The sequence below is a fragment of the Vanessa atalanta genome, chromosome 12 (assembly GCF_905147765.1).
Source record: "Vanessa atalanta chromosome 12, ilVanAtal1.2, whole genome shotgun sequence".
Classification (NCBI taxonomy): domain Eukaryota; kingdom Metazoa; phylum Arthropoda; class Insecta; order Lepidoptera; family Nymphalidae; genus Vanessa; species Vanessa atalanta.
In genome coordinates, this window is record NC_061882.1 from 3,590,264 (window position 1) to 3,614,472 (window position 24,209).

Below are 24,209 nucleotides of genomic sequence, written 5' to 3' on the forward strand. Positions count from 1 at the left end.
AACCATAATAGGAGAAAAGCCAAATAAACATTTGACAGCAAATTGACGCGATCTTATTGGCCGAGAGCTTGATTAATCTATAGTATTCACTATGGATTTACGAAAAAATTGCATTTTGAACGTCGACGAAATATTATTGGAATTTCGGAAGTAAAATTAAAGTGGATATAAATAGGTAACTACCTATATCCACTAATTATTACACTATCTAAGTGTAATAGTGTTATATTACAGGGTGGTCCGATGACCTGGTGAAGGTCGCGGGAAGCCGCTGGGTGTAAGCTGCACAAGACCGGTCGTTGTGGCGATCTTTGGGGGAGGCCTATGTCCAGCAGTGGACGTATTTCGGCTGAAAGATGATGAGATAAATAAAGACATTTTAATCATAAATTCTTGGCACAATATAGTTAGCTGAGTTATTAGCAAATAGCTTGAAATTCGTAATCTAAGTTTGTTATATCTTTATTTCTAATTCCATTGGAATAGGAATCCAACACAGAGCACCTCGAATTATCGACGATCAAGCCATTTCCGATCTGCTTGACCCTTTGGCTGCATCTTCTACCGATTTTTTCACGGGGAATGTTCCGAGGAATTGTTTAGATTAATCCCGGCTGCTGAATTTCACCGTCGGACATCTCGTCAAAATTCTAAGTTTCACCCGTACAATCTAGATATCCAAAAACCCACAACAGCGCAATTTTTAAGATATTTTCTGCCTCGCACAACCACTCTATGGAACCAGCTTTCGCCGGCGGTTTTTCCGAACCGATACGACTTAGGAACCTTCAAGGAAAGAACGTACTCTTTCCTTAAAGGCCGGCAATATAAGCACTATTTTTTAATATAGACGACGACGACGATGCGAAGCAGCAGAAGCTTTCGGCACTGTTTTTCTTCATCTCTAATACTTCGAATGGGATAGGTTCTCGTTACTATAGTAAACTAAATATTTTGTACATTTTATTAGTAAACGTGTTCGAGTATTTGGCAAATAAAAGACTGATTAGTTTTTATTCTTTATTGACATTAATATTCAAAAGTGGTTTCATATTATAAATACAAAAATGGTTTTCCTTAGTCGGAAAAGAAGACAAATCTTACATTTTCTATATTTATATCTAAAGGTCGTCCTAATTTTTGAACCTAAAAAACTAGTAAATAATATACATCACACCAATGGTTAATTTTGAATTAACGCGAAAAGGAAAAAAATAATAATAATCGCAAGGTATGACCAATCACAAACGACGATACTGACGAAATAACTATACACATCTAGGGGTAATAAAGACTACATTTTAATACAGTCAAAGAGTTATTCAATAATTAAAAAATAATATGCGACGCCTTTCCTCGGCCGCCTAAGAGGAACTACATATTCTAAAGTCAAATACTGTGACTCTAAAAATATTAAAAAATCTTATCCAACCGGTCCAGCTCCGTCTTTCGCCAAAGCAACGCTTCGCGCCTTTCCCTGTCAATCAGCTTAAAATACATTACGACTAATTACAATGTATAGATTATACTCTAACTCTAGCTATTTTTTAAATTCTACTTCAATTAGCTCTGGACTATAATTACTGTAGTTTTGGACAGATCGATTAATGTCACAAAAATAATAATTTTATAGCGCATGTGACACAAATATATATGTTAAATATAGTGCGGTACACAAAATATACCTCCACCGGAGGAACGCGTGTCGATGGTCGCTATTGCGAGTGCTCAACTTATTATTGCATTGTAATCTCACTTAAAATTGATACAAATATACAGTTTTGTATATTTTCATATCGAAAATAACTTTCATTTCCATAAATGTTTATCAGACACCTGAATGTTTATTTTAAATTAGAACTCTCTACGCATTGTCAAATTGATTTCGCCTCAAATGTTTGATTTTTGTTTGACATAATTATTCAGAATTATCCTCCTTCTTCACTACTTTGTTATCGCCTGAAAATAAATAAAAATGTATTAATAACTAACGAATATATTAAATAATAACTAATTAAGATAATAAATATTGTCTTAATTATTAATGTTAGAATTCTAACAGAGTTCTTATTATATAGTAGCAGAATGAATTGTTGTAACGAAAGATATAACGACTGAGAAAGCAATAATATATAAAAGAAAAGGATAATTTGTTTACATATTATCTTTGTAATATGTAGCTGTTTTCAAGTCTAAGATATAAAAATGTGAGTGCCTACCATTAGGCGTGTCGGGGTCCTGGTCAGTGTTGGAGCGCCTGCGCTTGCGCGGGAACTTCCAGTTGCCCGCCGCGTGCTTCACCTTCGGTAGCGGCTCCATGTCCAAGACCTGCGGTAATGTATAACAAAAAAAAAAAACGTTTTTTCATACTAAAGTAATAGGACTTAGTAATTGATTTATATTAATGGATTTATAACATGACGTGTTTAAATAAATAAGGTCTTGTATTGTTAATAATTGTAACTTATTACATTAGGCATACAAAATATTTACTATTACCTAGACCCTTTAAAATATTCTATTATCCTATGTGAAATCTATATAACACACCAAACTACAATTATGTAAAAAATAAGTAATATTTTTGAAATAAAGTTGTTTTGTTTCAAATTTATTTTTAAAATAAAATAGTTGCCATTTTATTTGAAGAATAAATTTGAAATAAAATAAGTCAGTTTAAATTAGTTAATTAATTACTTTCAAAGTGAAAGAAATTTTTGTATCTATTTAGTTTCCATTAACTTAAAATAATCATATTTCATCATAAAAATGTCAAAAATAATAATCTCTTGGTGGTAGGGCTTTGTGCAAGCCCGTCTGGGTAGGTACCGTCCACTCATCAGATATTCTACCGCCAAATAACAGTACACTGTATTGTTGTGTTACGGTTAGAAGGGTGAAAAAAACAAAAAGAAAATGAACTAGTCTATTCCAATCGAAGATGAAAAAAATAAATAAACCTTAGATACATTTAAGCATTTCATCCGATTTGCTAATAGCTGCTAAGCTATATTGTGCACTACTATTAGTTCTTGATTAATAATTTATTATTTATAGCACAACGCCATTTCACTATATTATTCAAGTTCTGGACTATTGATATCCCGTTAATTCGATGTAAAATTTTGTTTATTTGGCTTTTGTCCTCTTGTGGTTGGAATAGACTATATATATTTTAGTATTACTGACATATTAGTGACAACACAAGTAACAATTTAGTGTTAGAAAGGGAGAGCACATCAACGAAAATTATCGTTTTTTTCTTCTAGTCCAATTAACTAAGTAGCAGGATTTATCGAAACATCTTCAATAAACTTTACTATATTTTTACAATACCTTGTGTATCTGTCTGAAGGCAATTTGTCTCAGGAACTGCTGAGCCGATGCCGTTAAGTCTTCACGTTTCTGTGGCGGTAAGTTTCCGAGAGCATCCTGTAATGTACATTAACACAATTGAAATCAAATGCACTTTGCTATTCAATTTCATAGTCAATATTCGAGTTAGATATTATGATTCAATTTTGCTTGGGACTTCCGTGTCGAGTTTTGATTATATATAGTGTTAACATTACAAATTTGATTTTTCACCCTACCCTTCACTCATATTTTTGCAATAGTTCCTATTTATTTTTGAGATTATTTAGAATCAATTCAACGGAAAAATTACAGCCTTAATGCTTGAAAGCCACAGATGGCATTTAAGCGGTGCTGTATCAGCTGTGGATTCTAAAATATTTAAACAAACTACTTTACATTTATGTTACTTCTGTAGTCAGTGTCAACCAAAGCAAGGCAACCAACCATTTAGATATAAATTTTAACAATCACTAATTGCCCTTATAAATATTTTAGTTTAAATGCATATATAATAATGGTATACAGTGGGCAAAAGGAACTTTATTTGTACTGTTTGTAGGTTATGTATATTAGTGTAGTAGACTCACGACGAGGTCCTTCTCGCAGGGGTCACGCAGGCCGGGCCCGTGGTCCAGCAGCAGGCCGCCCGCCGCCGCCTCCATGACGCGGCGCAGCGCCTCGCCCGGCGACAGCGCGCCTCCCGCAGACTGCATCACGCCTGACACCAGCAATTCCATCGCCTGCACACACGACTCAAGCTTTATTGCTTTGTACACGAGTTGTATAATTATTTCTTATATATCGTTAGTATATGTAAAAGTCAACTTTTCTCGAGTAAAAAATAATATAAGTGTTAATTTAACGTGCAGTTGCTTCGATACGGACGAACCCTTATCTTATCAGTCGATAATATTTTGTACTCACGTATGGATTGAGAGGTGTCCAGTTAGGTATCCGCCGGCAGAGGTCACGCATGATGCGGATGATGATGACACAGGACTGCAGACTGGCCGCCCTAGCCTGCATGTCAGCATACTCGTCAGCGGTCTCGCTCACCACACACACGCGCCACACACGCTCTTAGTTCTCACTCACACCGCGGGCCGCGACCCGCTTATTACAACGTGAGGACCAACTGCGTTTCCCTTACTTGCCCTCGGCGTAGCTAGGCAGTCCTCACAATGGCAGGTGTTATATGAATCGAGTAGACGCTTGTTGGATTCGAATCCAAATCTAAGATAGTCTAATGCACTATATTATATGTTTTAAGTTAATGATATTCGAGTCTAACCGATTCCACCTGACATTATTTTTTTACGATGTCGTTCATTCCAAAATGTTATGCGATTTAAATAAAACCTATCGTATGACCGATGATTATTAAAATCCTAGCTACGCCCCCGACCCCATCGGCTATCAGAGTGCTAGGAAACGCAGCTTCGCTCCTACGACGAGCACTTGTAGCCACATGTTCAAGGGAGCGGAATAGTTATAGCAAGTTTTTTCAACTAAAATAAAGGCTACTCTGAATGATAAAAAAAAATAAACATGTGACTAAAAAATACGTGCGCACTCCCTTTGTCTAATTAATTCATTGTAGTCAGTTTATAAATAAAGCGGTCAAAAATTGTAATAAATAATTTTGTTAATTCTTTTTTTTTCTTGTAAAATATGAATGCAAATTTCCAAATAATTTTAGGAGCAGCATCTAAAGCAACGTCATCTAGCTATCCACAATCGTCGTCTATAAAGAATTTAAATTACCAATGCTGCCCCACCCTCTTAGCAAAAAGATTATTCAGAAAATTATAAGAATGAACAAAAATGACATAGCTCTGCAAGGTATTCATGAATCGAGTTGAAGTCGTCAGCAGTAGGGGAGTGCGCACACGTTGTAATGTGGGCGAATGTACCTGGAACCACTTGGCGTGCCGAAGGGCGGCCAACGCGTCCAAACACTTCTGCCGCGGGAGCACGTCCTTGTCGTCTCGCTTTATGTCGCCACCCTCTAGCGACAACAATACAAAGGGTGTTTGACCATCGAGGTATCGACAAAAACGGGACAAACGAGTCCCTGTCGGCCCGCAAACGTCCGCCGCATTCGCTTCCGCGGTTTGCGTCGAATCGAACGAGACGGACTCCAGTGAATACATAATTTTTTAAGAGATAAGTATAGTGTAAATGGAGCCGACAGGGACGAAGATCGTTTACTCCGTTTCAGTAGATATAATATACCACTGCGGAGGTCGACGCACGTGATATATAGGAGATGATCAAAAATCCTTTTCTTCTCGCTGCTTACCCTACTCACACCTAAAAATAAGCATTCGACACAGTGCCCGGCAAAGCCGGGCGGTAACTTTGAACAAATTATCTTTATATTAAACGATAAATATTATTAGAATATATATAAAGTGAAGATATAAAACATAAATTACATTTCTTATAATAGATAGTTTGTTCTGAGAGTTTGGGGAAAGGATGCGGATAGACGACTTCGACAACCGGTTACATTAAATTATAAATGGTTACAGTAATATGGTGTTATATGTTAAATGGAAAAACATTATTTACATGTTTCGAAGTGTTCGGGTGTATTTTAAGATGAGATTTTACTAGAAGATTGGTAAAAAGGTATATCTAAGGCAAATTGAAAGGTAGTGTAATAAGTGCTGTGCAGTAAGTAAAGTAAAATATTATTGCTTAATTTGAAGCAAAACTAATGTAATTAAAGATTTACTACAAAAAGCAATTTTATTAAGCGAGAATAATTGATAATTTTATTTTACATCGAATGTTGAATTGTCATTTTCTTCTTCCGAGTATTATTTCACTATTCATCTGCTTATGAGCATGTGTTTATATGTTTATATGGCACGTTCAGAGTGAGTGTATTAACCCGAACATAACGAAACCGTCCCGCGTCGATGGCGAGCGAACCAGTTGTCGCTCATCGTGTGGAGGCAGGTAAACGTCTTGCTCACTAACCTGCGGGCTCGCGCATGATGGCGGACGTGAGGCTCACAAGTACGTTGACAGAGCCGTCTGATACAGACACCGCGCCTTCTGCCGGCAAGAGCTCCACTTTGTACTTAGGCTCCTCACTCGAACCCTGGAAACAAGTTTAAATATTTTAAAAGTACCGATAATTAAAATTAGTTTGAAGTGTCAAAAAATATTTTATTTAAATAAAATAAACAGTACCGATGGCACATGCGTGAATGCTGTGAAGAATTATAAAGATTACGTATTTGTAATTTTTTCATTTTCATAATTTTATTATAAATATGTATCACATATGTATGTACTTGCAACATGTTTTGCCCGAAAAATTGTAAATATTGTCAACCTTCTTCAAACATACCAATAATATCATACCTTGACTCTGGAGAGATGGTGCGGCAAGTCAGCCGCGACCCGTTTGAGCAGTGTGACGGTGGGGCGGTCGTGGCACAGTACGACGAGGCGCACGTCGCGGTCTCCGCGCAGGAGTAGCCCCTTGGCCAAAAGCCCCACGCGCATTACGCCCTTCAGTGCGCGCGCACCCGCTGTGCCCGGCCCCGGAGTTGCCGGAGACCCGCTCGGCGCCGCCTCACCTTCGCCCACGAACGAGAATCTGCGCGAAAACACGTGTTATATGTGTGATACGTACTGGTACGACATTTGTAGACGCGAACTACTCACAGCTGGTTATCTCGACCGTCCTCCTTCCCTTCGGGTTTTTCTTCTTTCTTATCGTCCACTTTAGCTGCGACCTTTGCAGGTTGTCCCTGAAGAAGAGTCACCGTTTTTGTTTTGTTTTGCAAATATTTCAAACCTTGTGAAGATGAAAATACAAGTCTCACCTTGAGCTTGCCCTGATCGGCGAGTGCGTCAGAGAGCGACTTGAGCGCCTTCTCCGTATGCGAAACGGCGCGCTGGATGTCCTGCAGCTGCTGCTCAGGTGGGTATATGTCAGCGTGCTTGGCCAGCACGTGTCGGTCGTCCGAAGTCTCGGGCCGGCGGCCGACAGGACCGTATCCCATACCCATAGCCTGAGTGTACATATAATTATATAAATGTGTGTTTGTATTATAATAAGAGTTAAATATTTATATTAAACGCACGTGATGATGATGGTGATGTGGTCCGCGCCACCAGTCTGCACCCTCCCAATACACGCGGTCGTCTTCTTCAACTCCCTGACAACATTATTTACAGATATAAAAATACTAACTCCAACAAAATGTTTTCTTGTACTAATAAATCTTAAAACCATTTTATGTGAAACTATATTTTGATATTACTGATAGTGTTGATTTCTTCCTTTAACATAACATGTTACACCTTTGATATAATTATCTCTTGGCTTGCTTTTTTTAAGTCATAAAACCATATTATATTTAAGAAGCATAGACGTTTTGCGATACTAACATCGTGCATACGTCGTCGCGCCCACAGCTCGTCGCGTACGAGCATGCGTTGAGCTTTGGCCTCAGCTAGTTTGCGCTGGTGCATGGACGGCTTAACTTTAACTTCAAGGTCTGGCTGAACCTGTATATAATACCCAACAAATTATAAATGTATGTAGGTTGTAAACATTCACAAAAAGGATAAAATATCAACAATCCTCATTTAAATTTGTAATCATTGGAACTTCGGAACTCTTGGCAGCTTTAAGCTATCAGGCTCTACAAAGATCTCAAACCTTTTACTAAGTAATCATTGGACGATCAATCAACTCTTTGCTCTAAATAAGAAATATCTTATTCGGTGTTATTTGCTTACAGAGATATAATGTTATGGATGTAATTTCTGAAGAACATTTCATGTTCAGGCTTTAATTTCTGTACTTTTCTGAACAATGTTGGTAATTGTTGTCAGTCCAGGCAGAACATATAAAATTTGAATATATGTTAAAGCCAATCAAGAATATTCTTTTCAGGTCATACTCTACATACAGACTATACTCTAAAGAATACATTAATTTTACGTCACTAGTGACTCACTTTCTTCTTATACTGAAGTCGATGACGGCGACCCTTCATGTGCATCTCTTTGGCGTTGGGGTCGTTGAACTTGCAATCACAAAGCTTACAGTTGAAGCTGAGCGCCTTGCCGTCGTCCCCGCGGATCTCCTCGATGTAGTCCTGCCCCACGGGCTGCACCTCGGGCTCTGCGTCGGCATCGTCTTCCCGCTCGTCCTCCTTGTCGCCTGGCGGGCAGTCGGCGCTGCAGCCCACGGTGCTGAGGCCCCCGGACGCCACGAAAGCGATCTTTGGCGCTCCGGCGACGGTCTTTTTGGCTAGTGGATTTGGAAAAGTCAAATTTTCTCTCAAGTTTGAAATTGACACGTTCGTTTATCGACTTTTGGGCCTTTTTTACGAGATTATATTTCCTTGAAAATGACGTATTTTAGAAGTTCTGCTTCTACGCCATTGTCAGGTGTAAGATACACCTTTCATATTTTGAAACATGTATTAGTTTTTATTATAGAATGCACATTAAGCTTATCAGTACATTACACTTTTGAAACTTATTATTTTGGAAGGCGATGTGCTTGAGATGCAGTAACGAAAATAAATGTACCGATGCATAAAAAAGGCCCACACAACACACACTCCATATCTGTACCGAGTGTTTTTAAATTGATCCGATGAGAAAATTTGACTTAGCAAATCACAACTGCCGACCGCGCAATACAGATATGATACTGTGGCGTTCAGGGGAGTCAGCTCAGTGGCACATCGCAAATATGTTCTCCATTTGTAAACAAACATTTCTTATTTGGAGATCATATCCGGTATGAGTTTATACATCTAATATACTAATTTATTTGAAATCTTGAAGAAATTATTCAATTATAAACAGAATATTGTGTATCCTGTTTAAAATTGACGGTAGATCTCATAGAACGACAGAATAGACGTACATGTCGTAACATTCGAAGGAAAATCGGCTAACTCGCAATGTGATCACTAACCGGGCTGAAGCTTGACGGGCTCGGTGGAGGGGATGGGTTTCCCCAGCATGGTATGCAGTTTGACGACCTTTTGGTGCTTGATGCCACGTACGTGCGCCGCATACGCGTCGGCTCCCGTGCACGTGACGTCACACAGCTCGCAGCGCAAGGCCGAGGCGCCGCACGCGCGCGCTCCTCCGCCGCCGCCGCCCGCCGCCGCCAACTTCACAGCTGCCTCCTTCTTTTTGTGTTTCTGTCCCTCCAGGTGCTCCTTGTAGGTCTGCGGGCCGGCGCAAGAGATGCGACACACGTCGCAGTAGTGCAGTTGCTGTGCTTTGGGCGGAGGCTTGGGTCTCCGCCCGAGTCCAGCGCCGACGCCACTCTTGTTGTAGTTCTTCCAGCCGCTGCGACCACCGCCGCTACGTTACGTCATTTTATCAACCGTTTCACCCGGTTCGGTTTATGTGTGCAAGTGTACCCGAATATGGAGGCATTTAAAAAAAAAGTATTACTTTGATTAACGTTGATATTATTGCACTGTGGTGGAATATCGTGAATGCATACACTGTAGCTTTAAAGTTTAGAAAAGAAAATTAACGAAAAATAAATGTATGTATTAATTCGCCGTAAAGCGTGTACCGCAGTGTTTCATAAAAACCTAATAAATATATTAAGGAATAAACAATGCTTTAGAAGGTTCGTGTCTAATCACACCGAACTTAACCTGTAACCATGCTTTTTGAAGAATCTAAGGAAATATATTGTATTCTAGTTTTATCTTAAGCGGATAAATGAACATCTCCATAGTCGGGTCATCAACAAATAATCTACAACAATTTTGGATACTATATTGATCTCAATACTATTTTATATAATTATTTAATAAAAAATATTGATTTAATAATCTTTGAATGAACATAACTTAAAATGCGCCTGAGAACGTTGTAATAAAACTATTTCTATAGAAACTAAACAGAAAAGATGACGAAGTTCAACTCACCCGCCTCCGCCCGTTTTGTTCTGCTGCGCCACATACATGGTCGCCGCGTTGTAGAGAGCTGTATCATAAGCAGAGGTGCCCCTGTTAGCCGTCTCTACAACAACATAGCGCGATCGCCTCTAAATTTTATATTATTCGATTAATCAACTCTTTACTCAAGCTTGATACTATTTTCTTTTAAGAATAATGTCAGTATTTATTTGTTTAATAATTTACATGAATTTATAGGGCGAAATCGCGTATGGCTGTATTTTTATATTCTATATGGTGCTACTACACTGCAGTTATAAAATTTTATAAGACATTATTGAAAATTCCTTTTTTTTTACAAATTTAACCAAACATTATCATGTTTTCATGTTATGTAACATTATGCATTATAAATATAACAAAACTAATAGTTATACAATGGTATACAACAACTATGTTAGTAAATATTTACACTAAGTTAATGTTCAATAATGTTTTAAAATAATTTATTAATGTAGTGTGGCAGCACCAATACATATAAATAACTATACTACTATAGAAGGGAATATGTATATAATATTTTTTAGGCATTGTATAAAATATACCACAGACAAAAATTACTAAAATAATATTCTTTGATTTGACACAAAACATTATACATTACATTCCCCACTTATTAAGACTAAGAATAAATGTAATATGAACTAATATAGAAAACCGAATGGTAATGTCAGATATGACAGTTAGTATATCTGAGAGAACCATTACAACTACTAGAAAAACCTGTATATAGCGTTTGTAGGTGGAAGTGATAATATTCAATAACAAAAAATATTAATTGATTATTCAACCTTTTATTCTTATGAATTAAGACTTTATTCTCTAAGAAATTAAATTCAATGATAAGAACAATTACATGTCAAATTTTTATATTTTTTGAGCTCTAGATAGTTCTAAATGAGGTTTATATAACGAATTAGATTTAACCAAAAAATAGCTTGTGAATCGATATTCTTACTTCTATCTACAAACACTATTTATAAAATGATTATTATTATTCAATTGTATATATAAAAAGCAGATTTTTATTATTATAGGTATTATTTTTATATACAATTTTTTTTTATAAAATACTTCTAGAGTGCAAAAATTAATACCAACTATTCTATAGTCACTGTGCTCACTAATTACTCTAATTGTAAACAATTTTATCCTGATGCCATAGATTAATTTAGAATTTACATATGTATAGTTTCTTTGATTCAAAATGAGTATAAGGATTGTTCACGTATTTAAACCCTTAGATAAGGATTGTTTGTAATATTTAAATGTGAAGAACACTGTAAACTAAACAGTTTAGCATTGATAGCTAAAAATATATAATGTTTGTTTATATTACGTGTCATGATAGAGTGCAGCACAGTACTATCCTGAACAGATAATTATTCTTAAACTTATTCAATTTTGAATATTCTTATTAAAAACAGTAAGTATTGAGTAAGTACTTTTAATTCATTAATTTAGTCGTTAAGTTGCGACCAGTTAGAATTTCGTAATTTTCTAGAGCAGAACCAGACAATAAAACAAACTAAGTATTACGGCTAACCTGCGATTAACCGGCAATTGGTTTGGTTGAACCCTTTAATCCACCCATAATGATAACATAAAATAACATTTATTGAGATAAATTATTGTTATTTTTTTTATTTTTTTACTTGTTTATTTGTTGTAGCTACTATATTCGTTTTCTCAGATTACAAGGTATCTCAATAAGTTCCACCCTGCAAGGGGTCACAGGCAATACATATTTAATCATCTGACATCTTCGGACGGACAAAACGTTTGCCGGATTGTCGCGGGTTAACTATACTTAAAATATAGCATAAAATCTTATTTAATTAATTTATAATTTGATTTTATTAGTGATTGTCAATAGAGTTTAAATTAGTTACTTGCATATACATGCAAGTAAGTAATTTCACCTCTTTTGATTTGCATTGCTTATGGTTTGTTCGTTCGCCAACTATTAATATTTCCAATAATTTCTGTTTTCAATTCTTCAGCAAGTCACTTATTTGGATAACACATAAATTGCCAGTTTTCTTTTTGTGGGCAATCAATTTTAAATTTAAGCAGTGTCATACAAGGGTACGGTACTTACGCTTGGCGGGCTGCGCGGGCGCGGAGTAGGGCTGCGAGGGGTAGGAGGCTGCGGGCGCGGGCGCGCTGTACACGCTGCCGTACGCCGCCTTGGCGCCGCCGGAACCGCGCGCGCCCTGCGCAACACGGTCAACATTAACTTTATACCAGTCTTCATGTGGGCTTGTTTATTTTTTTGTATTTATTGTATAAAACCCACAAGTAGTACTACTTCAGAGGCAAATCCACAAAGAAAAAAATTAAATTGGTTTTAAATGTAACCTACTCTTAGATTTAAATTATATGAATATGATTAATGAATATCCGATTGGTTAAAGCCAACCAATCATATAATTATAACTGGCTTATAATTATGATAACAGTAAAATTTCGAGTTAGCCATTACCAATAAAATATAAAAAATAAAAAATTTATTAGATAACTATACAGCTAAAACAATTTGATTAATAGGAAGATACAGAACTAAGTGCATTAAGCTCGATATATATTTCACAAACGCTACTTTAGAACTATCAAAAAAGAAGTCAATGTTACCCTTTCGCAGATATCGATCGAAATGCTTTATACGATATTTTTTTCCGCGTATGGTTAACATCGACAGTCACCTGTGCGTATGTGGCAGGCGTAGAGTAGGCGGGCTTGGCGGTGGCGTCGTAGGTGGGCTGCGGCTGCGGCGGTGCGGCGGGATACGCGGCAGCCGCCTGCTGGTAATACGCGCTTTTGCTGGCGTCGTATGCGGAAGCAGCGGCCGCTGCCGCGTGCGCGTGCGCGTGAGCGGCTGGACACAACACAATTTTTATACACCAGGAGATATGGATAAGCCTTATGATATAATAAATTAAGGGAACTGAGGCCGGATTTCAGAGATACAAGGACACCATCACCTTAATCATCAATCATCGATGGACTTAAGTATAAAATGTATATTAATATAGGAGTTTTTTTTTTCAAAATGAATATATACTTCATTCAAGCAGGCTTTTACAAATATTTTTTAATCGTCATTTAACAAACTATATTAAGTGAAGCTACCACCGGTTCGGAATGCAGATTCTACCAAGAATCGGCAAGCAACTCAATAGTTACTCTTTTTCAACATTTGAAAATACAAAGCCATGTTTGAACTATCAATACAATTTTATGCCTATTATATATATAATCCATCTTGCCTGGAAGTCAACAAGTATTAGCTCCACGCTTTTTTATCATATATATCTTTTTTGAATAATATGCCTTCTTTACCCAGTTTTTTATAAATTATTAGAATTTATGAATCAGCAAACTTAAAAATATCTGTGGAATTTTAGAATAGAAACGGATACCTTGCCCCAAGAATGATTTATTGACTTTGCGGAGTTGGAAACTTGGCGTTATAAGCTTATTGTCACTTCTTGTACACATGCAATGATTATCACTGATTCTATCAAAGAGTTTTGACTGGAGGACTGATTCTATCAATGTTACTATGATATATATAATATTGTTGTAAATATATTGTGCCGCAACAGTGAGTATTCCTACTTTGTTAAAAACATCCCGAAGGTAGTCTCTAGGACTGCTCTCTTTTGTAAAATAAAAACAGATTCAATATCTGCAGCATTACCCAGAGTAATATGCCATATGACGTAATACAATGAAAATAATATAGGTTGTTTTTTCTATTTATTTGGAAAATAATGAGGGCCTCCAGTCTTTTGTCACACCTTCAGACCTCTAAATCTGGCCCTGGTAAACCAACTTGCTGAGTAAAAATATTTCATATAAAAATAGTAACATAGTTTTTCCTGACAAGTAATGTTTATGCAAAATGTTTAAAATTGGACCAGGTATTTAAGGTTTACTTATGTAAAATCAGTGTTTGACACATTCCCTAGGTTGGTTATCACATATAGTTTCCCTGCTAGCTAGGTTTTAGAAATATAACAATTGCTTTAATTTTACTGTTGTTTGGTATTAAAATTACCCAAGCTCGGGGTGATTTACCGCTTAATATAATAATTGGGGTTAATGATAAAAACTTTTTATCTAGGAAATAATCAATTTATTTTAATGGTCATTAAACATGATGGATATTTTAGTAAACATAACAAACAATAATAAACTACAATTAGATTATGAAATTTTTCGTTTTGTGTCAATAACCATTCTTATTTTGGTTCCTTTAATGATAAAATCTTGTCATGTTTGATAAGATTGGACTTGTTTTAGTAACCTTACGAATATAAAAAAGTTATTCTTCATACCTTGTGTAGCGGCCGCAGCCTGATACGCAGTATCGTATCCTGTTGCTGCGGCACGTTGGGTCCCGTACGTCGCGGCGGTCGCAGCCGGTGCCACGGCGTACCCCGTTTGGCCGCCGTAAGCTGCACTAGCTGTTGCAGCGCTAAAATTACGACATCTAAGGTTAAGTCAGCGAATCGCGTTATTTTATTACGAAAACTGCGATCAATACATACCAGGCGCCATTTTGATTACATAGAAATGCTAGCACAAGTCTACATTCGACTCATGTTGGATTACAACTTTTTTAGATGCATTTAATGTGATAAATTAGTTCGAAATCACTTACCCATATTGGGTTCCTCCATGGGTAAACCCAAAGTAATTATTTGCTGCCATCATTTACCACTTTTTCACGTAGAAACTATTCATTCACTTCTGAGCGTAAAACGAGAAATAAAAGGCCGGCGTTTTGTCTTTGATAGAAAAAAATGGCGACAAATTGGCATAGACAATAATTGCAAGCGGAAACGGATTTCACTTTATAGATGCGTTCAATTTTAATAAAACCAAAGAAAAATCTAGGAATAGGCGAGCATATCCGCAGATTTGAAATTTATTAGATACCACGAGCCTTCAAACCCTTTATTCGTTAATAGTGATGTAGAAATAAATAAATAATAATCTAAACGTGGCAAAAGCACAGATTAAGAGTTACATTAAATCGTGGAGGAGTATACTACGTGACTATGAGACCGAAAATTTATTTCTCTTCATATTACTCTTCAATATTTAATAATATCCGAACTTTCTTCGGCATTCTAAATATGAATATAGCAACCCGAATATATAAAACCCGTTTTGGCTTGAATTATTAAAAAAATATATTTTGGAAATACTATCTAAACCGTATGATGAACCAAAATCTTTATTTAATGGATCAAAAACTTTTTGTCGAAGATTTTGACATCTTAAACATAAATGTTTATATAGGAGTAAATAAACGATGTTTTAAACGCTTGCACGTTTCATAGGATCGAAAGGATCGAGCCGATCGAGAAAAGAGCTCGTCTACAATTCGAAGCGTTCTCCGATAAAAGCGGTCAAATAAATGAAGCGCGTTCTGCGGAGTACTCGACCAGACGTGAAAGCAGTATTCCATGTCGGGCCGGAATGTGTTTTGTATAGTTTCAATTTAAGTAATAAGCCGACGTGAAAAAGTACTGTCGTACCTTTCGGAACGCATCCAGATTTTAAGATTACAATTTGGTTTCGCTTTTCAATTGGCCGTAGAAGTGAACGAGGCTTGAAATATCAAAGACAAGTATTCCGATAGTCGTTGTTGGAGCCAGGAAAATGTTTTCAAAATGTGAGTGGAGACTTTTTAACGGATAACTTGTTTGAATTAAGTTTGGTCACTTAGTAATTTTAAATATTTAGCGAAATACTAAAAATTTTGCAGCGCCTTCCATCAAGACTTGCATCCCATAGTAGTAGAGTATTCTTCCAGAATAAAAAATGAGTTCTGATACAATGCTGACAACGGAGACAATTTTTTATACATTGCTTAACGAAGATTCACCCTGAAACTTATGTTGTCAGCATATAAACTTTTGTTAAGTAGATTGCTAACTTACCGTGTCCTATTAAACTTTTTACTGAACTGTAAGAGTAAATAACCTAGACTAACAGATAAAAAAAAGGTTTTTTAAAATTTCAATATTACCTGCGCTAAGTAATTCAAATTTCGAGATCCTATCGATAAAATGGAGTGTTTATGTGCTTTGTTTTTTATAGAAATAGTGGTTACCTATGTAAGTTTTAGAGTACCTAAATAGCATTAATGTGTATCTGTATGTTTGAAATGTTGTCGTATGAACTTTTAAGTAACTGTAATGGATTGAGAGATGAACAAATAGTTTTGCATGTAAAAGGCATTATAAGATGTTCTTTTTAAGAGGCAGAAATATATATTTTAATTGTACTTTTTATGAAGATTACACTAGCGTGGAAACGTTATAAGTTTTAGGAAATGAAAACCAAAGACTGGGAATGATTGTATAAAAATAAAGGGATTTTATGGATAAAGTAAGCGATGAGTTATTGAAGTTATTAGAGCGAATAATTTTGCTTTTATAAAAAAATACAGCTTATAAAGAAAATAAACATTTTTCTTAATTTAGTGAGTTCATTCAATATGTTTTTGAAAAAAGAATGGATGGTATAAAAATTCTTCGGTTTTTTTGCAATTACTTGCAATTACTGCAATTACTGCGCCTTTATAATCAAATGTATTGATACGATACAAGTTAGGATATTTGAGGCTAACTCAATAATAATAACAAGATTTAGAAAGTTTATCCTATACCGAAGTATTTTCACAAGATAGAAAGATGGAATTTGGCTTAGATAAATGTAAGACTAATTTTGTTAAAGTTAGGAAATATACATCATCTACATTGCTATCTACTAAAAACCGGAGAGGAAATAGAATCACTTGAATTAAATGAAACATATAAATGTTTGGAATATCATCAGTCTACGCCTATAAATTAGTAAAACCAAAACAGATTTAATAAAACAGTTTAAGCATCGAATCAGTGCAATGTTAAAAACCCAATTTAACGCAGAAAAGACACGACTAAAGCAATTAATTCTTATGCCATTCCTATTTTAACCAACTCGTTCGAATTATTAATAAGACAATAACTGACTTAAGTAAAGTACAACGCTTTATAATGCGTGAAATCCTTAGTTTATTACGTCTCGTCTGTGTCATCCGCAAAAAAATCAAAATAAGAATTATTAGCAGCCCGTAAATGTCCCACTGCTGGGATAAAGGCCTCCTCTCCCTTTGAGGAGAAGGTTTTGGAGCATATTCCACCACGCTGCTCCAATGCGGGTTGGCGGAATACACATGTGGCAGAATTTCGTTGAAATTAGACACATGCAGGTTTCCTCACGATGTTTTCCTTCACCGCCGAGCACGAGATGAATTATAAACACAAATTAAGCACATGAAATTTCAGTGGTGCCTGCCTGGGTTTGAACTCGAAATCATCGGTTAAGATGCATGCGTTCTAACCACTGGGCCATCTCGGCTCAAATAAAAATAAGAATTATGAACGCTTCAAATACAATGCGGAATAATTTGACTAGTTTGGTACTTAAGTCATAACTTATTAAAAGAATGCGACTTTGCGTTCGCAATAGGGGAAGTCACTTCGAGCAAGAACTTACAAAATATCTTAACTGTAACTAAATTTTATTTTAAATTTGTATTAAGTAAGTAAGTTAAGTAAATAAGTAAGTTTTTTGCATTGGTTATTAATATTATTTTAAATCAATTTTGTGGGAATTTTAAAGAGCGACCTTTTAGTACGAATTCGGGCATGTTCGAATACGAATTTCCATCAGCGTCCTTTCTGATCATTTTATTTCGGTTGCTTTGAAATAAATTCCTAGTTTTTATACATTTTCGGAAAGCTAAGTAAACGATTATGTTTTTAAAATAATCTGCAGAACAAGTTTCATAATGTTTTTTTTGGGTTTTTTAGGCATATTTGAGGGAAAAAAATAAAAAAATATATTGAAATAATATCGTTTTCCGTCTCGCATTTTTAAATTTGGACCAATAATTATTGTTTAAATATTGAAAAATATTCAGTATTTAATCGTTTTTCTCAATCAGAAGAAAAAATTAGATTTTAATCGATACTTTTTTTTAAATAAATTTTTGAAGTTGCAATTTTAACTTATATTGAAAAAATCTAAAAAACATGATAACTCAAATGGTTCACTTTTGCACTATGCATATGGGGGTTAAAATTATCGCAAATAGTCACCCCTATTACCTCCTAACGGGAATATGTCGAATTACCAATAATCCTGTATATTATGAAGAAAGAAAATATATGATATTCTCTTCTTATTATCATAAGAAGAAAATAGGAGGATCCTGAAATCTCTTCATGAAGGACACCGCCACGATATCAACCATCCTAACGTTGACAATAATGCATCAAACGAGTGGTTGAGTCGAGGCGATCTTTTCCAAGAGACGGAGGGGTTTATGATAGCCATCCAAGATCAAATTATAAATACCAGAAATAAATAAAGATATATCATTAAAATACCAAATTTACAATAAATAAACAGATGTTACAGTACTTCGGAGACAATACAACACATCACGGGAGCTTGTAAAAGTATCGCAGAGACGAACTACAAGCACCGTCATGATCAAATCGATCGGTCAAAAATTATACATCAAAAGCTGGCTTTAAAATTAAATTGAATACTATCTAGTCAACCAGTTCAACCCGTTGAAGTTCAAACTAAAAATATAATCCGGAGACTATATTAGAATACCACTCACAGGTTGTACTTTGACCGAGCAATCCTAACAGACAAGACTACACATTATAATAGACCAGATATAACACTTGTAGATAAAATTAACAAAACAGCACCGATAATAGACATTGCAATACCAAACACTCAATACAGGTTAAATACCGCATGTTGATTAGATAGTTGAATTTTGAATTCATTCAATAGTTGGAACATTAAATTCCCAGTGTGTCATTTTTTTTGTTTCTACGATGACGTCGCCGCAGCCATACTTGGACATCAAAATATAATTTTAAAATTAATTATAGTTATTTGAGCAACAAAAATTCAGGCAGGTTACCTCTATTGATGCGATTTAATACCCTAGAAGAGTTTTTGCAGTTTGTTGTTAACGGCACAATTACACAAACACTAAAAGCGGCGTGTCAAGTTTGAGCATAGCAACTTTTGTTGTTTAAGAACGAACTTTGGGCACGCTTGATCGAATGGTTTTTGGTATCTATCCTACTCTAAATCTATAGTTCAGACAATTCTTCTTATTTATTTACGCTGGCCTTGTAATAAACTTCCTTATTTGAGTTCCTGATTGAGATTTGATTTCCTTATTTCCTAGAATATTTTTATTGCAGAACATAATCATGAACATTGATATATAATTGATACGAGCATGCCGTGTACACATGCTTTGGAATGTAATCTAGCTCAAAATTGTGTAATTCCATAATTTTAATGTATGTTCTGATTGTATTCTGTTTGTGTACCTATGAATAAATAAATAAATGAACGAGATAATTATGTTATATTATATATTATGATAAAACGTGGCTTAGTAATAAAGTTGTTTAACTGTTATTATTTTATAACTGATATATATTCGTCCAGAAACAATTAATCTAGGCACCTTTAAGAATGATTAGATTAAAAAGGTTTATATTCAATTTAACATACAGCTAACCAATGGAAGTAGGAAAAAAGATAAAAAAACCTTAGATTTATTATGTATTTAATGCGATTTGCTAATATCTCAGCTATATTGTGCACTACTGAGAGTTTATGATTAACATAAATTTATTTATAATACAATACTATTACACTTAACTAGTAATTTCCACTTTAATTTTACTTCTAAAATTTCGATGAGTATCGTCGACGTTCAAAACGCATTTTTTTCGCAAATCCATAGTAATTATCATATATTAATCAAGCTCTCGTACTGACCTGACTGATCAGGTTGGTCTGAACCAATCATATTGCGTCAATTTGCTATTAAATGTTGTTTATTTGGCTTTTTTCCTCTTATGGTTGGAACAGAGTATAGCTACATAAGCATTAAAATACTTTATAATCTGTTCAGTTTATTTACCCTTTAATAGAAATGACACTAAGGACGGGTTGAGTTGCTTTAAAATACAAAAACAAAATACTATCACAAAATAGTAAATACAAATTAACATTGAAATTGAAAATTGAAACATTTAATCAAGCCAACTGTCACAGAAAAAGGTAAAATCAAAAGAACATTTCGTCATTATTCAAACAGTTGGTAAATACATTTGAGTTGAGAGTTTAATTATAAATTGACTGTTTACCTTTATTTTAGTTTTGCAAATTATGTCTTTCTCAAGAGTGATCTTGCTAGCGTTTGCGGAGAAGGAGCGTCGCAAAGATCAACTGAAAATAGGAGACGCATGCTTCGGGATGTTCGTAATCAGCTGTTGCTCCCTCAAAAAGAATTCATTGCACAGTTTCGATTGAACAAAGATGCGTTTTTGGAACTCTGCAGTGACGTTATTCCTAAGCTGCGGGCTACGGAAAGGTCTCATGCAATTCGTATTGAACTAAAAGTAAGTTAATAGGCAAATACCAAGTTGTCTATGCCAAAAAATCGAGTTTCCCTAATTGCTCGTTTTGTCATCTGAATTCTTGCCGCACTGTACTTTTACAGTAATGGGTCATACCAGCGGCGAGTAAGAGGTTCCTGCCTGCACAATATGTTTCAGCCAGCACTGTCCAGATGCCTTGAGGAATTCACCAATGCCCTTAATTTGCCAGAAATATTAAGAAAATATATAAAATTCCCATCTCATAAGGATAAAAGAGAATCAATCTATTATGACCAAGTAAGTACATACCAGGTACAAGAAACAATACTCAACTGTTAGTAGATTAATGCATCTTTAATAAGTGCTTTAATTCTCTCATGACATTATTTTGACATATAAATATAACGGTTATTTAAAATAATGAATTCCTTTTCAGATATGTGATGCACAGTTAAACATAATTTATGTTGATGCATCTTATGGTGGTGCCTCTCATAATAGTTTCATCTGGGCTCAAAGCCCTATAAAACTATATTTGGAGCTCAGGCTTCACTCTGAGGAAGATAGATGCTGGCTCTTAAGTATTTAATATAAGATCATATATCTAATTTGGTTCCAACTCAATTATCCTAGCATACTATTATACCATTAAACATTGTTTAAAGGTGATCCAGGCTTTCCTCAAAGGCCCTATTTAAGGACGCCTATAATCAGAGTATCAGAAGGAGCTGAAGAATATTACAACAAACTGCAGCATATACCCATAATGTGATAGAGACCATATTCTCTTAGAACTTTTGGAGGACAAGTTTTAATATGGCACCAAATTTATCTTTGTTTTATTTGAGTTCAGCTCTATAATTTTTCGATTAAATGATATGTTTCTAAACCATTTTTTTTTGTGGACTTATTATTTGTCAAACCATATTATAAATAAAAAGACATATTATGTATTGAGAAATATTTTTTAAATATGCATATCATATCAAATCCACATACTGATTTTAATAACTTTTGACTTTTAAATATGTGCTTTAAAATTATATTGAAATCATCTGGCATAATAATCCTCTAAACCAAAGGCTATCTTGTATATGTTAATCATGATAATAAATTGTATATGACAACCTATAGGTAATACTGTTAGGCTGTATGCAGTTGATTAAATAGAAACAATGCACATTTCTTCTTAGAAAATATGTAGATTCTGGTACTCCACTGGCTAATACTATTAACTGAGAGTGTCTGTGGTAATTTGCGATATACGCTTTCTCCTAATTGATTAGATATGTCATGTTTCATTAATATTCTCCAAAATGTTTACAGCATGTGGATTTTCTTTAATTAAAACTAGAAAACTATTTGAGATTGCTGCTGCAATTCTGAAATAATTGAACATATTTATAAAGGCTCTATTACAATCACTTCTACAATATGTTCATCACAAGACAACAACTTTTTAGATTATATCATATTTATGATGTATGTAAGACACACACATCACAAATAGTCTTTTGTTAACACTGTAGCAACGCTGTTCCGTCGTAAAGTTCTAGTTTGGTACAATAAATAGAAGTATGTCAGTGAGACAAACTAAAAACAAAACGATACTAAACAGTTTACAACGCAGCCACTTCATTCTTTTATTATTTAGGACTTTCTATACTTAATTTAATCCAGAAATATTATAAAAAAAACAAATATATGTAGAAAATTTGGTACAATAATAAAATTAAAAAAGACAGAATATAATATCAAATACAGTACTGAACATTTAAAACAATACTAGATTTATGTTTACAAAACAAAAATTTAGGCAGATATCAAATTATTAACATTAATAATCTATTATCAAAATATATCAAATAAAACTATAATAATATAATATAGAATGATATTTGAATGAGGACAAAAAAGACTTAACATTTTATTGACCAAACACTACTATACTCTCGGGGGCCAATTGGAGATTTTTTTCTTAGTATTCTTAATTAATGTACCTTACTGCTGCTTTGGTTTGGTTGTGTTTCAAAGGCTATGTCACCTTGTATGATTTTATAGAGACAGCGGACTTGAGAAAATAAAATATCATTTGTTATATATTATTAGTTATTATTTTATAAATAAAAAAATGTAGGCATAAATTAGTTTCACCTGAGGTCTTGCACTTTAATAAATGTGTTCTATTTTTTTTTCTGATAATCTGTCACCCCAGTAATAATTTAAAAATGATTGTTAAAATATTCAATATGATGAGTGGAACTGAAACAAAATAAAAATGGCATATTATATAGTTCAAATTTGTGTTGTCACATTAATTTGATAAATACTCAAGTTTTATAGTGTGTATTTATAAAGTATGGTTGAATTACAAATTGTTAGTAAATCCACATTTTTAAATTTAATATTAAGTTTTAATGTTATAACAGTGGTAACTTTAGAAGGCAACATTAGTTTAATTACAGAAAAAAAGGTCAAAAAGACTGTTTATCAAATTTATGGTTTTATAACATTGTATATTTGTAACCCTATTTGGGTTACACAGTGAAAACAATAAATGTTTTATTTAATATTGGAGTTTAAATTGATATTAGAATAATAGCAATTACTAATTATATTACAACTGTAGCAATAATCCAATATTTACTTACTTCTTGTAACTGTTCGTATCGATCTTACTAAATTTAAAACTTGGTATTTCATTGAAGACTGGTCTTCAAAGCCTTGATTTCGGTTATTAGCACCCCATCCCACTGAAAGTAAAAATCTTGTAAATAGTAGTACTATGTTTATTAAATTAAATATTTGAACACATCAACAAATTTATAACAAAAAAACCAGCCTGAAGCCTTCATAAGATTAATTTTAATATTTGTTATACTTTAAAAATTTATATGCAACAGATAAAAGGTTATAATTTACTCTTTTGCATGAATCTTTCCTCATGGAGAACGCAGACGGCATTTAAGCACAGCAAAGAAGCTTCAAATAGGTTCCACAATGTAAGCATTTTAATAGTATATAATTAATTGATCATATAATTATCAAACTTTGATGTAAATAAGAATTAAGTAGAGACAATTGTTTTGACTTTTGACAGCAATTTAAGTATGACAAGACACGAATTTCTGTAAAGTTGTCTTTTATCGGATACTTGTCAGAATCTAAAATAATGTTTTAATATTTTTTATAGTTATTATTTTATTTTGTCCTTTTAAAAAAATCCCATTACATATATTTTGTCCTTATAAAAAATTTTCATACGCAGGAATATACTATACAAAAATTCTATTTCAAAAGTCATCTATTGGCAAAAGCTAAAACTGTATGAGAAAAAACTTTTGCTATTATCTAAATGGAAAAATTAAAAAAAAGAAAGTCATAG

The 24,209-nt window shown here is 34.3% G+C and overlaps 3 protein-coding genes across 9 annotated transcripts; 1 reads left to right on the forward strand and 2 right to left on the reverse strand.

Moving 5' to 3' along the window:
• Nucleotides 1–1,015: 1,015 nt before the first annotated feature.
• On the reverse strand, nt 1,016–15,130 carry LOC125067595 (zinc finger RNA-binding protein). Of its 7 annotated transcripts, none has more exons than XM_047676253.1 (19): nt 14,998–15,130; nt 14,672–14,811; nt 13,034–13,206; nt 12,430–12,517; nt 10,299–10,356; nt 9,320–9,717; nt 8,346–8,641; nt 7,771–7,890; nt 7,464–7,538; nt 7,203–7,391; nt 7,042–7,127; nt 6,736–6,973; nt 6,346–6,469; nt 5,271–5,365; nt 4,282–4,377; nt 3,945–4,097; nt 3,337–3,432; nt 2,220–2,328; nt 1,016–1,959 (listed from the first exon to the last, which is right to left on the reverse strand). In XM_047676253.1, the coding sequence occupies exons 1-19, from the start codon at nt 15,048–15,050 to the stop codon at nt 1,919–1,921; spliced, it is 2,628 nt and encodes an 875-aa protein (XP_047532209.1). In that variant the 5' UTR covers nt 15,051–15,130; the 3' UTR covers nt 1,016–1,918. The 7 variants fall into 7 exon arrangements, with proteins under 7 accessions (XP_047532209.1, XP_047532205.1, XP_047532208.1 ...); XM_047676249.1 differs by having other exon boundaries at nt 10,299–10,392; XM_047676252.1 differs by having other exon boundaries at nt 9,320–9,702; nt 12,430–12,544.
• Nucleotides 15,131–20,451: 5,321 nt separating this feature from the next.
• On the forward strand, nt 20,452–21,671 carry LOC125067784 (putative nuclease HARBI1). The gene is made up of 5 exons (XM_047676547.1): nt 20,452–20,504; nt 20,602–20,845; nt 21,002–21,121; nt 21,261–21,405; nt 21,490–21,671. The coding sequence occupies exons 2-5, from the start codon at nt 20,690–20,692 to the stop codon at nt 21,594–21,596; spliced, it is 528 nt and encodes a 175-aa protein (XP_047532503.1). The 5' UTR covers nt 20,452–20,504; nt 20,602–20,689; the 3' UTR covers nt 21,597–21,671.
• Nucleotides 21,672–22,896: 1,225 nt separating this feature from the next.
• Nucleotides 22,897–23,918, reverse strand: LOC125067772 (immediate early response 3-interacting protein 1). The gene is made up of 3 exons (XM_047676526.1): nt 23,747–23,918; nt 23,476–23,577; nt 22,897–23,086 (listed from the first exon to the last, which is right to left on the reverse strand). Exons 1-3 carry the CDS (start codon nt 23,832–23,834, stop codon nt 23,031–23,033), a joined length of 246 nt encoding a protein of 81 aa, XP_047532482.1. The 5' UTR covers nt 23,835–23,918; the 3' UTR covers nt 22,897–23,030.
• Between the last annotated feature and the right edge of the window lie 291 nt (nt 23,919–24,209).